Source organism: Acanthochromis polyacanthus, chromosome 7 (assembly GCF_021347895.1).
Source record: "Acanthochromis polyacanthus isolate Apoly-LR-REF ecotype Palm Island chromosome 7, KAUST_Apoly_ChrSc, whole genome shotgun sequence".
In the NCBI taxonomy this organism is placed as follows: domain Eukaryota; kingdom Metazoa; phylum Chordata; class Actinopteri; family Pomacentridae; genus Acanthochromis; species Acanthochromis polyacanthus.
The window spans coordinates 16,252,312-16,265,757 of NC_067119.1; the positions used below are offsets into that span (position 1 = coordinate 16,252,312).

The 13,446-nt window shown below is 39.2% G+C and overlaps 1 protein-coding gene across 1 annotated transcript; it reads left to right on the plus strand.

Moving 5' to 3' along the window:
- Positions 1-63: 63 nt before the first annotated feature.
- Positions 64-12,589, plus strand: ercc8 (excision repair cross-complementation group 8). The gene is made up of 13 exons (XM_022205062.2): positions 64-254; positions 349-434; positions 2,368-2,463; positions 2,791-2,892; positions 3,197-3,320; positions 4,306-4,387; positions 5,432-5,500; positions 5,606-5,672; positions 6,242-6,345; positions 7,147-7,271; positions 9,332-9,529; positions 11,508-11,603; positions 12,238-12,589. The coding sequence occupies exons 2-13, from the start codon at positions 358-360 to the stop codon at positions 12,301-12,303; spliced, it is 1,206 nt and encodes a 401-aa protein (XP_022060754.2). The 5' UTR covers positions 64-254; positions 349-357; the 3' UTR covers positions 12,304-12,589.
- The last annotated feature ends 857 nt before the right edge of the window (positions 12,590-13,446 follow it).

The window sequence follows — 13,446 nt, forward strand, 5'->3', positions numbered from 1 at the left end:
TGTGATTGGACGCTTGTTCTCGACTAACCAATCATAAGACTCGTAATAGAATGAGCAATACAATCCAACATGGCAACTTATTGCTTTGAGTTGTGACGAAGCTAGTCGATTTTTTGCAAAATGAGCATTTAATAACAAAAACATTTGCCGTACTAGATTGTACAAGCTCATCTAAACGTTATGGAACTGTAGGTACAACGTAATGCTTTGTGGGACGCGCAGAGACTTAGTGTGGATTAGAAACGCACTTCATTGTAGGTAACATGTTAGCCTTAGAGCTAGGTTAGCTAACTTTAGAACAGGTTAAAAAATAGCTCTGTTTCAAAATTTATAGCATTTTTCCTTCAGGCTGAAGCAATGCTGGGGTTTCTGACAGCAAGACAGGCTGGTCTGGATGATCCCCTGCGACTGAGACGTGCAGAGTCAACAAGAAGGTGAGAGAGAATGTCAGTACAAGTGTCAGTAAATTCAGGGGGCATATGTTTACGAGCTGTTGTGTCCTGAGGGTCTTAGTAGATCTTGTGTCCATAGAAAACGGTTTCATAATCAACAAAAAATGGCAGATGCATTTATTTCATGTGTGCGATGTGGTTGGTTAACTCATTAAACTGTACACCTTAAATTATACCGCTAATATATGAAGGTTTTGTACAGTATCTATAAAAGGCATTAATCTTCTTTGATTTCCCTCTTTTATTGCTTTTCAGTATTGAATCATTTTCAGTATAGTTTGTTTTTTTGACAAGAATTTCCAAAATAACTTTTTGTTCTCAAAGTCAAAACAGATTTGTACAAGATAATGTCAGTTTGTTTGTTTGTTTTTTAAATGGTAAATTTAAGCAACTGTGTCAGTGTTCACTCCTTTCAAGCCAGTATTTAGTCGATGCATCTTTGGCTACAATTACAGCTTCAGATCTGTGTAGATCGGTCTCAATCACCCTTAGACATCTGAATACTGCAATTTTATTCCCTTGTACTTTGCAAAACTGTCAGGTTACAGGGGAATCGTGCAACAGCCCTTTTCAAGTTCAGTCACAAATTCTTAGTTGGCTTGATGTCTGGACTCTCACTTTGCAGCTTCGGAACATTTACCTTGTTTGATCTGTTTATGTGTACATTTGGCTGTGTGCTTTGGGTCATTGTTTTTATGGAAAATAAATTTTCTCCCAAGTCACACTTCCCTTGTAGCTTGCATCAGATTGTCTTCTAGGATTCCCTGTACTTTGCTGCATTCAGTTTGCCCTCTAGCAATAGAATAGAATAGAAATAATTTATTGATTGGGGGGAAATTCTGGAAATGCCTTAAACGGCCTGCTGCAGAGATGCATCATGATGCTGCCATCACCATGCGTCATAGTGGGGATGGTGTGTTTTTGATGATGTACAATGTTCTGTGTCCATCAAACACGATGTCTGATGGCTTGAAAAGCTCAATTTTCGTTTCATCAGACCAAAGGACTTTCTTCCGATTGACTTTCCTTTAAACACAACCACAGCACTTGGATGATCTCCATTTCACTTGTGACTTGTTTTGAATTAAATGAGTCTCTTTAAAGAGAGTTATACTATGCAATCACTTTTTTTTACATTTTGTATTTTTAATTAATCCACATTATAGAAATCTATTTTCACTTTGACATACAAGCCTTTTGTTTTTGTTTGTCAAAAAAAAGCCTCATTAAACTGACCATGAGAAAAACATTTGTCCTCAGTATTGGTGGTTATATTTTTTACATTAGGCTGCACGGTGGCTCAGTCGTTAGCACTGTCACGTCACAGCTGTGAGGTTTGTGACCTGAGACTGTTCTGTGTGGCGTTTGCATGTTCTCCCTGTGTCTGTGTGGGTTCTCACCGGGTACTCTGCTTCCTCCCACAGTCCAAAGACATCCTGAGGTTAATTGGTGATTCTAAATTATACATTGGTATGGATGTGAGTGCGCTTGATTGTCTGTATCTCTATGTGGACCTGTGATAGACTGGCGACCTGTCCAGGGTGTCCTCTACATTTGCCCTAAGTCAGCTGGGATAGGCTCCAGTGACCTGACAGAGGATTAAGCGGCATACAGATAGTCATCCACATTGTATTTTATTAAGAGTGTAAGATTGCTAAATTTGTTTGATGAATATCCACAAGCTTTAAGTTGTTCCCTAAACTAAGCCAAATTTTATATCTGAGAAACTTGACTGACTAGTGTTTACCAGATTAACTTTATTATATGACTAGATGCAACTGCATCTAATTAGTTTTCTTTTACAACATTCAAGGCTTCTTTGAGTTATTTTTCCAGGATAATGGATATTAAATATTTATGTGAAGCACTTAAGAAGCCCAGTGATGCAAATCTTCCATCTTCTGTATCGCCTCAGGGTCCTCGGTCTGAAGTTGAATCCTGATAGAGATGTGGACCGAATCCATGGAAATGGCATTAATACCATTGACATTGATGCAATCGAGGGCAAATAGTAAGTCTACTTATTATAGGCTTCATTTATTACAGTTTTTCATTTACTAAATTACTCTTCCCTGTGGATGTGTGATAAATGCAAAATACACTGTAGCAATGATTGGGATATTACCAATGCAGAAAGTGTAGCTTACAGCTGGGACCCATTAAACATGTTTTTTTTCCCAGTGTACAGATAACAAAATTCACTGTTTGTGACAATTCTGTTTACTCCATTCTTAGATTTGACATTGAAATGACCAAACGGACAGATCATTGAATAAGACAATGCTATATAGGATCACTAAAATGACACAATGTGAAATTAACATTTTCCATTGTTTAGCATGTTGTCTGGAGGTGCAGATGGAGTAATCGCTATATATGACCTGGAGAACTACAGTGGGAAACCACAGTACACCTGCAAGGCAGTCTGCACAGTCGGCCGGTAAATGTTACTCTATATACTAACTTCATCCACTAGAGGGTAGCATCCCATTGAGATTTTAGAGTAGCATGTCATTTTCGGCTTGTCACAGACTTGACTGTCGGGTGTAATAATATATTGCACATAAACGTAAAGTGGTTTGAATCATATGTTTTCTTCTCTGATTAAATCTGGTTTTGTCAGCATTAATATGAAGCGCTTAATCAAAAATGCATCTAATTTGTTGCAATGTGGCCTCAGTCTAAACAGTCATATCAGATTATATCTGCTGTTGCTCTGTGTGACTTTGTCATATTTTTTCTAGATCAAGTCGGTATGTTCACAGATTCAGTGTAGAGACAGTCCAGTGGTATCCTTACGACACGGGGATGTTTGTCTCCAGCTCCTTTGACAAGACCATGAAAGTGTGGGACACCGAGACATTAAAGGTATGACTTGTCCCCTACAGACTTATTAACCACGTTTATTCCACATTATGTGGGTACATTAAGTTTAAAGTGGTATGGACTGAATTAGAGCCAATGTCAACAAATACTCAGTGTTGTAATATAAACTTAACAAAGATAGAATTTATTGTGGAACCAAGAGCATGCATTGCATTTCATGGTCTCATAAAAAGCTCCACCACACTTTTTCTCCTTGTGCTCTTTTCACTATCTTCCCCTGTTTCTTATTTTCTGCTTCATGCTTTCTACCTTTCTATGCCACATTGTCCCATATGGCAGGCCCAGAGCTGTGCTAGAGTTACACTGGCACCACGCTTACCTCTAAAGGTCAGGGAAGGGACAGAAAAGAACCCACCGACCTTTCATTTGCTTAACTCTGTATTTCTTTCTCCGTCTCCCCACAGACACACTCACTCGTACCTATTAAATTATTTAGTGTGACTGTGTATTTGTACGTTAGTGTGTGTTTTGAATTGTTGAGCACTTAGTGTATGTCTGTGTGTGGCATTTTTATGCAAACAGAGCCTCCTCTGTGTGTGCACATGTGTATGTGTGTGTCTGTGTGTGTGTGTGTGTGTCTGTGTCAATGTCCATTGGCTAAGTGTGTGCTGGTGTTGGCACACACTGACAGATGGAGCACAGAGAGGCTTTTTATGTTTGCTGAAGAATTTGCATTGTAACCACCACTGCTGCTCGGATGAGGTGCCTTCTGAGCTGCTGTGCCCTCCCTCGCTACTCATTTTATTTTTATCTAATTCATTCTGTGAACTCTGTCCCTGAACTCAGACGAATTTCTAGCACTGTTAAATTTTAAGGCCATGATTGTGTATTTTGTCCTAAAATTAGATTTTCATTCACACACACACCGAGCCTTAACTAAACTACATAGATAACTGAATTTCTGCCATACCTGGCCTTATCTGAACTGATCATCTCTCTCTCTTTTTCCCACATTGTGATTATTCAGCCTGCTGAAGTGTTTGAGTTCGAGGGCAATGTCTACAGTCACCACCTGTCCCCCATCGCCAGGAAGCACAGTCTCATCGCAGGTGTGGGTGTGAAGGCAGTCACAGTTTTTGCTGATCTTAATGACGCAGAACAAACCAGCTGGGTTTGCTTCTCACATTTCTCTCATCGTGTGCTCAGGAGCATTGAACTTAGGACAAAAGTCTCATTAGTTATTCTGTCTTCTGTTATTTCCCCAAGCATTGTGTTACGTGCTTTCCCTCAACACACTGCAGACACCACCCTATGCCTTGTACCCCCAAGTTGTAAAGTGACATGTCCCTGAAGGGGACAGAAGTAGGGCAAAAGCTGGCTACAAATGGACAGATTTCTGGGAAGAAACATCACAGGAATCTTGGTCTTTCAGTGCCTCCAAGCAGGACCAACAGGTTACTCATGCCTGTTAAGTACATCTCCTAAATGTGCACACATGTTCACAAACCACTCCCTTCCACACTCCCGTTTCGAGGCCAGAAACAATCACTCTGTCTGTTTTTTTTTGTTTGTTTGTTTTTCTCAACATGTCCTTCCCTCACAGAGGTGTTACAGATGCTAGTCAAGCAGGTAGCAAATGTTTCCCAATTCTTTTACTTCATCTAGAAAGAAATCTTCCTCAAAAACACTAATAACTTATTAATTCAGCATAATTTGGGCTGTTTAGACTTTAACAGCAGTCTCATCTTATTCCTTGTTTGGTAAAATTTTACCAGCTAACTTGCCCACCTCCCGTGTTTCATACCAGGTGTGTCAGCTTCTGTTTATCAGACGTTCAAATCAGTAAGTTTTCATAGTAACCACACCTTGTCTGTGAAAACCTGTTTTTCCTTTTTTTTTTCCTTTCTGCGGGTAGCAGTCTCAGCAGCAATTCTCTCACTGTAAACGATTATACTGACACATACGTATACTAAGATAAACTTAAATTTTGATAATATTGATAAATGGGAATGTTGGATTGAAACAGTGTTATTGAATGTAAAAGCAGTAAACTATAAGTTATTATTCTGTTTATTCAGTGTTTCAAACCAACAATAATGGCTGCTTTGCATGTCCTTTCTCTTTACTATCCCTGGTTTTATGCCTTTTCACAGTTGGCACCAAAAACCCTAAAATCCAACTGTGTGACCTGAAGTCCGGCTCACGAATTCATGTTCTTCATGGTCAGTGGACTAGAATTCTTTTACTTTGCCAGCTGTTTTCCTTCGCACACACACATGTATGCACACGTATTTAAGTGATAAACAATGGCTTATTTGCCCTTCCAGGTCACAGAGGAGAGGTCCTGTCTGTGCGGTGGTCGCCCAGATACGAACACATCTTAGCCAGTGCCAGGTAAGCTCTGTTTGCTGCCTTTCTTGCCTGTGGAGATTCAGCCTCTGAAACTGTAGCCTAGTTTGTCCTCAGAGCCACATCAAAGTATAATGCCAGGTACAGGCCAGTCCCCACCATGTTGCGTCCCAGCAGTTCTTGTCATCTCACTTCCCAGCCATCTGGCCACATTGCAACCCCGAGTCAAGGATAATGGTACCACATCACTACTAGATAGGCACTGTGGCACTCTAGTAGCCCTGTCAGTGCAGCATATGGTAGATACAGTGCCCACCTGTTTTATGCCACATTAGACCTGCTAATTAACCCATTGGGATCAGTGTGCTTCTGTCCCTTTGGACTGTAAGTGATTTTCAAAACAACTGGCACAGACAGGCACACAGACCAGTATATGATATTCTGTTAGGAGCAACGTATTAATTCCCAACAGAAAATTGACCTTTTAAAACAAACACGAGGTTCCAGGCACTTGTCTGCAGCAGATGAAACGCATCAGTCTGAATTTGCACCTTGTTTTGCACTTGTTAGTGTCGTAATCAAACACAAATAATTCCCCAATTTCTCCCTCTAAGCGCAGACAGCAAGGTGAAAGTATGGGATGTGCGCCGTGCTTCGGGTAGTCTATTCACTCTGGACCAGCACAATGGAGACAAGTCGAAAGCGTCCTCCGAGGCAGGTAGTTACCTCCCCGTTTTTGCTTATTTTCAAGCATCTTTTCCTCATTTATCTTGAGTGGGCAGGACTTTTAGTAGATCTTACAGCCTATGTTTAGCGAAGGGAAAATGGGAATACAGACATTGAAGGACATTGTGACAAGATTTGGCAGCCCTGTGAAGTGTAATTGACAGGGTAACAATTCAATGCCTTCCTGTACCACATCAATCTACCTGTCACTGTCCAACATGTCCCTTTAATCCCCCACTATAAGGCCGTTAACTTACAGTGGTGCTGCTCAGACATGATATAGGCAGAACAAACAATAGAAGCTAAGGTGCATGCAAACCCTGAAATACCTCTCTATACGAGCTGAATAATTGTGGCGGCACACATTACTCTCGGTCCACAGAAGTAGCCTTCCTGATAACTTCAAAGAATATATGTAAAACTTAATTGTGCAACACAGTAACTTCGTAATCCTCTCAGTTGTAATGTATAATAGCTTTCAGGTTTTTCAGGTTAGTACAGCGTAGAGTTTCTCTGGAGGAAAGGTCAACATAGTGCACATACAGTATCTGTTGTTTCTGTGTGAAGGCTCTGTGTTCAAGCCAAGGGGACAGATGCCTAAAGGGTAACTAGACTGGAATCAAACCAGTTAATTTAAGTTATTATACTGCATAATAATAGAAGACAGAGCGCCTTAACCACAGACTGAAAGGATTTTTTTGGTGGATAGATAGTAGTAGTGCAGAACCTCTACAGTGATGGTGGAAAGAGATGACAAATGCTCTGTTGCTGTGTCCTACCTGTTTCTACCCAGTAAACACAGCCCATAATGGCAGAGTGAATGGCCTATGCTTCACTGGTGATGGCCTCCACCTCCTCACTGCTGGAACTGATGACCGGATGAGACTATGGAATAGTGCCAGTGGAGAAAACACACTGGTAAGGTGTATTTTACACTCTACCACGCTTCGCACTCATAGTGTACCGAAATAAACACTTTGAACACCACAGTTGTAGCATGCATGTTTTATTTGCATTTTCCTAAACAGACTCCTGAAAGAAGAAGAAACAAGTGAATACAGTATATACCCACCACATCTCATCGTGTTTTGACCACCTGCTTAAAATGTGCCCAATATCAACACTCCTTGTTGGATGTTTTTGTCGGTACAAACTACTGAGAAAAAAAATCAGCATTGGTTGCTGCCTAGCTGCTAAGTTACATTAATTATGTTCAGCTTTGTCTGTGTTTGTGCTTTGGTGCTTGGCAGGTAATGTGCAGTGACTGTAACAGGATGTTACGCTGGAAATCAGTGTCTACAGGGGGGAAATGAGTATGTCCCAGCAGATAACTTTAAAAAAAAGACTAAAGGTTAACCATATCTGCAATTTGGTGCTGATTATCTGATTTGATTTGATTATAGAAAGTACTGATTTTGAAGCAATTCCTAGCACTTATGTACAGTTGCAGTTGTCCAAAATATCCAGAAACATACATGGACTACTGGTGTAAATAGACTACTAGAGTTGGAATCCTTAAAGCTTCAGTCTAAGCTTGAATGACAATTAGTCTATTTGGTGCTTTCTCCTCTGGGCTCCTTTAAAACTTTGAAGTATCTGCAGGCAGTACTGAATGCTACTGCACAAGTTTCTAACCAGGCAGAACAACAACCACGTAACACCTGTTTTTAAATTTTTACACATCCTTCCTGTGTATGCTAGACAGGATTTTTACTGTTTCCTGCCTTTCTCAATTCCAGATTTAAATGAGGCCGCCTTGATTTTGTGGTGAATATAAAAGAAAATTGAAAGTTGTCATTTATTTTTTTCCAAAATGCACTAAAATTGAGTTAGCTATTTTGTGCCTGGGGATCTTGTATACTTGTCTTAATATTTTCATGTAAAAAACAAATGTTTTGTCGCTCATAGTAGCCAATGCTTTTTTCCCTAAACATCAGTATTGTCTCAAATGCTGCTTTTTAAAGGATCAATCAAGAAATAGGAGTTACCCCAAAGAGTGATACTGTCAGCAATAATTAAGTTGGGATATCAGTATGTACAGATGAAACAGGAACAATTAACAACCAATTATCAATCACTGTTGACCTAATTGGAAAACTTTGTTTACATCACAGCTCTGAAAGGAATCTCAGGAATGAATATGTGACTCTTTTGGTTTTGTCCGTGGCAAAAGAAAAGAATAGAAAAATAGAAATCAGAGCAGAGAGATCAACCAACAGCCTGAATGGGTACTTTGTCCCTGACTGACTTCATAGCATTGGGTTCACACAAAAAATAATAATATTTGCATGCGATATTTGCATGTTCAACTTGATACAGAACCCCTCATGACAGAAATAGGCCCTCACTCTAATGCCTGGGCAAACTATGCCTTTGCCCTGGGCTCTCTCAGCCTCCTGTCCTCATTTCCTGCTCTGCTGCTTCATGCTGCAGTTGCCATGGTAGGCATTTTTACATCTTGAGGCTGCAGCAAATCTAAGACTACTAGTGACTTAAAGATCAGACTCGGCTTATGTTGATGTAGTGGGAATTTCTGGTATAAATAAAGGAGTCATAAAAGGAATGCAGTAACATTATGCCTAGTAATCCTGTTCTTTAAAGGTGGCATGATTTGTTTATTTGTACTTGTTTTGATCTCAGGGACTCTGGAAGTCTTGGAAAAATGAGCTACAATGTATGAAATGACGATGATATGAATGCTTTGAAAATGCATCATGCTTTATGGCCTCGGTTCTGTTCCATAAGGCCTTAAGATTGCATTTACCTCCTGTCCTCTCTTTTTTATAAGTAGCTTTGAAAGTTTTTAAGAGTCTTAACTAATACAAATGGATACATTTGTCCACACTGGGGAAAAAAAGCTTCACATTCTTCCAGCAAACATCCCATCTCATGTTGTTCAGTGTAATAAGCATTTCACATTTGACCTTGTATACACACATCATCTGAGTCTTGTGTCTCTCCACTTTTATATCCTTCAGGTAAATTATGGGAAGGTCTGCAACGAGAGTCGTAAAAGGCTACAGTTCACCGTGTCACGTGGCTGCAGCCCAGAGTTTGTGTTTGTGCCATGCGGCAGCTCAGTTGCAGTGTATGCCCTCCACACAGGAGAACTGGTCACTATGCTCAGAGGTCACTATAACAATGTTGACTGCTGTGAGTTTCATCCAGACTACCAGGTAAGAGGCACCAATGCCCACAATGGTGAGAGTTTACCCATCCATCTGCAGTTTGTTTATGTTTTGCCAATGTATGTCTGCTTGTTCTCCCAGTCAAGTCTGGTTTGTCTCCTGTATGCTTAGAGGATTCAGGCCAGCCTTTCTCTGTCTACCGTCTTTTCCTTTTATTTAACCAGCTGTGCAGTAGGAGCTATTAGAAATTTGCAATCGCCATGGCTGTCTTAAATGAGCCACTTTCCCCTGATAGGTAGCATAGTAAAGTCAACATTTGCTGCTATAAATGCAAAGCCAGGTGTTCCTATTGTGAGACGCAAGTTGTTGCTGAGCCTCCATGTTGGCTGTGAGTCTATATTATTGGCAGAAATCATACTGAGTCTCCATCAGTCGTATGAAATGTGCTATATAAATAAATTAACTTGGCATGGCTGAATTTTCACTGCACAAAAGCAGTGCTATCTCCTTTTCTTGTCATTATTAGAGTGAGAACAGTCTGACTTTAGTTTCACTATCATCATTAACACTCTCCCGGTGCCTGGTATCATGTAGAATTAACGGATGGAATTGTGAGCATTGCGAGCTTCACGGGTCTTACACATGCACATTGTGAAATAAAGTTGTCATGTAAATAAAAGGATTAACATACAAATTTAAAGATGACTAAAAGCAATACACTCAGGTGTGTTAAAATAACAGGACATGTCTCAGACCGTTAATGTCTGAGTTAAATGTCACAGTGTAGTACACGTAACATACATATGACACATACAGTAACAAGCACTATCCACTGACTGTATGTATCAAAAGAACCCTCTGTGGCATCACCTACAGGTTCCTTGAAGAGTGGTTTTGAAGCTTAGTGTGGTAGCTGCGGCTATTGTCACTCACAGCAGCCACACCCTTAATAATGTATACGTTTAATAGAATTTAAACAGGTGAGTTTTTTTTTTTAAACAATTAATCGCCTGTATCATTTTGTACTATTTTGTAAACATGCTTACTTATGAGTTAAAATTGGCCATTTTAACATGAGGTTCTGTGGAGAGTGACTCGTGTGTAGGGCCAGCCAAAGTGCCCATTTTGCTTTGGCTTTTTGAGTTTTCTTTTCAATTTGCCGCTTGGCACGATCCGTAAGACAAAATAGAGTTCATTGTCAAATTTTTCAGCTGTTTTCTGTATGCACTACTTATCTGTCCTTGTTTGATTATTCTAAAATAATATATAGATTTTTTAAAATAAGATTATTCCTACATGTAGGGAGAAAAAGCTTAAGATTATTTTTAACTTTCAATCATTAACTTTATTATTTTGCTAATTTCCCCAGGGATGTGCCATTCCCACAATGAGCCGGATATTGAAATAACAGTAATATTTGCTTTAATTAAAGCAGTTTCCTGAAATCAGTTACAAGTTTGGCATAATTAGTCTTGTATATTCTATAAATGTTCTTTAATAATAGCCTAATATGGTAGGAATCTGCCTTCACTTTTTATGTTTATTTAGCTGTCCGTTATAACCTTTTGTGTTGAAAGCACTTTAATTATTGCATAACTTAAGTGTAATCATCATAGAGGGATGTCCAATCCACACCCTTCTTATTAGGCATTTTCAGCATTCAGTGTCAGCCACAGATTTTGAATGTGTAAGACCCATAAGAATGTAGTTTGGCTGCTTGTCTCTTGAGAAAGGACAGGTGCTTCTGAAAATGTGTTTTACCTCCTTTTTTTATGCTTCTTGTCAGACGTAATGACTATAATCAGTCCCATGGCACTGACAATGTCTCCCAAGAGTTCTCTTGCTTTGCGTGGACAGGTGTTTTTTTTTTTTTATAGCATATTAATTACATTATTCTTGGTCCCTGTTATACTAGTTAACACTAGTTTTCCTCTGATGTCTTTGGAAGATCTTAAAGGTGAAGGTTTTTGCTGTGACGATTATTTTTTTCACATTTTGTGAAAGTGTTTCTGTTGTTTGCATGTAGGAGCTGTACAGTGGAGGTAAAGACTGTAACATTCTGGCTTGGGTTCCTGTCCTCCGTGTCTCAGATGTAGAAGAAGAGACGAGTCGTGAAAATAAGGTACAGGAAACGATACTGGATGAAGGAAAATTCGGAAATTTGTTGCATCAAAAAAAGATCACAAGTCTGCCGTAACAGAATTATCAGGTGTCCGTATGAACACTGAAACTGGTTTGCTTTCTTTAACGTTTCGGCCACTTTGGATTGGTTATTAAAGAATTACCTTATAATGCAAGTAATGGGAAACAAAATCCAGAGTCTATCTTGCTCTCAAATTTTAAAGAAGAAGTTTAGACCAACTTAAAAATAAGGAATGTGAACCATATCACTGCCTTCTTATTGTGGCAGAAATTAGATCACAGATGAGTGTACATCATCTAAGGAATTCTGATTATGACATCTCAGTGTTCCTGAGTATGTACTGCCACTGATTTCACTTTGCTCTGCTCTGTAACGCTGCTTTCACATTCAATCAATGCCTATTAATATACTAGTATTTTTCCAGTTGAACTAGTTGGTACGTTAATCAGCTTAACTCCGATATCATCAATCATGAACACATTTGACAAGGATGCACTGTTGTTATATTTCCTCCACTACAGGAAGCCCATATAAGGTTGTGGTTTGTGTGCATACTGTATGTTCTTTGTAGTCAAAGAAGCCGATCTCAGCTGAATATCTTGATTCCTCACAGAGTGCTGCTGGCCAGTCTTCAGCGGACCCTGCCTTTCAGGATGCATGGAGCAGTGATGAAGATTGATGTCTGTGTTTTGAATATGTGGACTCAGTAAGGTCACTGAGCATGCAAATAAATCTGCATCCATCGCAATTACTGCCAAAAACTGTAAAGGGACACCAGTGGAGATACTTCACGTGATGGGAAACTGCTCCCATTTGCTGAAGCTGACAAAAGCCTTAAATGAAGTGTATAAATAATTGTCTGATTTTAGAAATATGCACAATGTTAAGAGTCATGTGTTTTTGTACATTGGATATAGAATTCTTATTGTTTTTTTTTATTTGAAAGTAAATCCAACTGCAAGTTTCATGGTGTTTTTCTTCTTCACCTGTTTCAAAACAATTTAATATTTTCAGTGATTCCCTGTTCAAGTGGGTTACATGCCATTATTTGTGCAAAAATATAAGACTAAATAATGCATCTTTATCACCATTTCACAGCACTCACACAAGTATTATAATGACACTCTATTATCCATTTTGTGATACTGATAGAAGGTTTTGGTTAAATGGATCCTACAGCAGGATTTGTAAGCTTTTTTTAGAGGTGTGGTGTCAAGTTTTTCAGTGTGTGTGTGTTTCTGCAACTGAGTTGAGAGGAGCGTGCCCATAAGCCTCACATGGGAGTAACCAGGTATTCAAAACATACTGACTGTCTTATTGCCATTCCTGGGCGAATTTGCATTTGTTCAACTGTCCTCCCGTGCTGAAACTAGCAGTGAGGACGGATACTGAAACCTCTCCCTCTGACAGACCACCTCACAGTTTTACAAATTGGCAACGCTACTCAATAAACATCCGAAACTGTTGATAATGATTTTAAAATGGACCATTATTACAAATACATTCAGTTATAAGAGCTTTCATACAAAGCATCTAGAGTTATGGTTACAGGTCAAAAATAGCATTGCACTCAAGTTGTCTTTTAAGTTCTTGATGTTTTCCCCTCTCATCTTAAAGACTTCTTCAGTTCTTAAGACTTAAAAAGAAGTGAATTTGCTTTTTACTGAAGCTTTTAGAAATCCTGTAACCTGGATGACTGAGAAATATATTTTATACTGGGTATACTGTTTCTGTATCTTAATTTAGTGTAGCAAAGAACTCTCCTTTTTAAGAAATTACCTGAAGTGTCTATAGTTAAAGTAAAGCAGTGGAAATCCCACCT

What these genes read in the sequence shown, in the direction of transcription:
- ercc8 (XM_022205062.2), top strand. Translation starts at nt 358, where the DNA reads ATGCTGGGGTTTCTGACAGCAAGACAGGCTGGTCTGGATGATCCCCTG. An exon ending in GGGACACCGAGACATTAAAG is followed by an intron (nt 3,321 to 4,305) that starts GTATGACTTGTC and finishes GTGATTATTCAG; the next exon opens with CCTGCTGAAGTGTTTGAGTT. An exon ending in AGTTTCATCCAGACTACCAG is followed by an intron (nt 9,530 to 11,507) that starts GTAAGAGGCACC and finishes GTTTGCATGTAG; the next exon opens with GAGCTGTACAGTGGAGGTAA.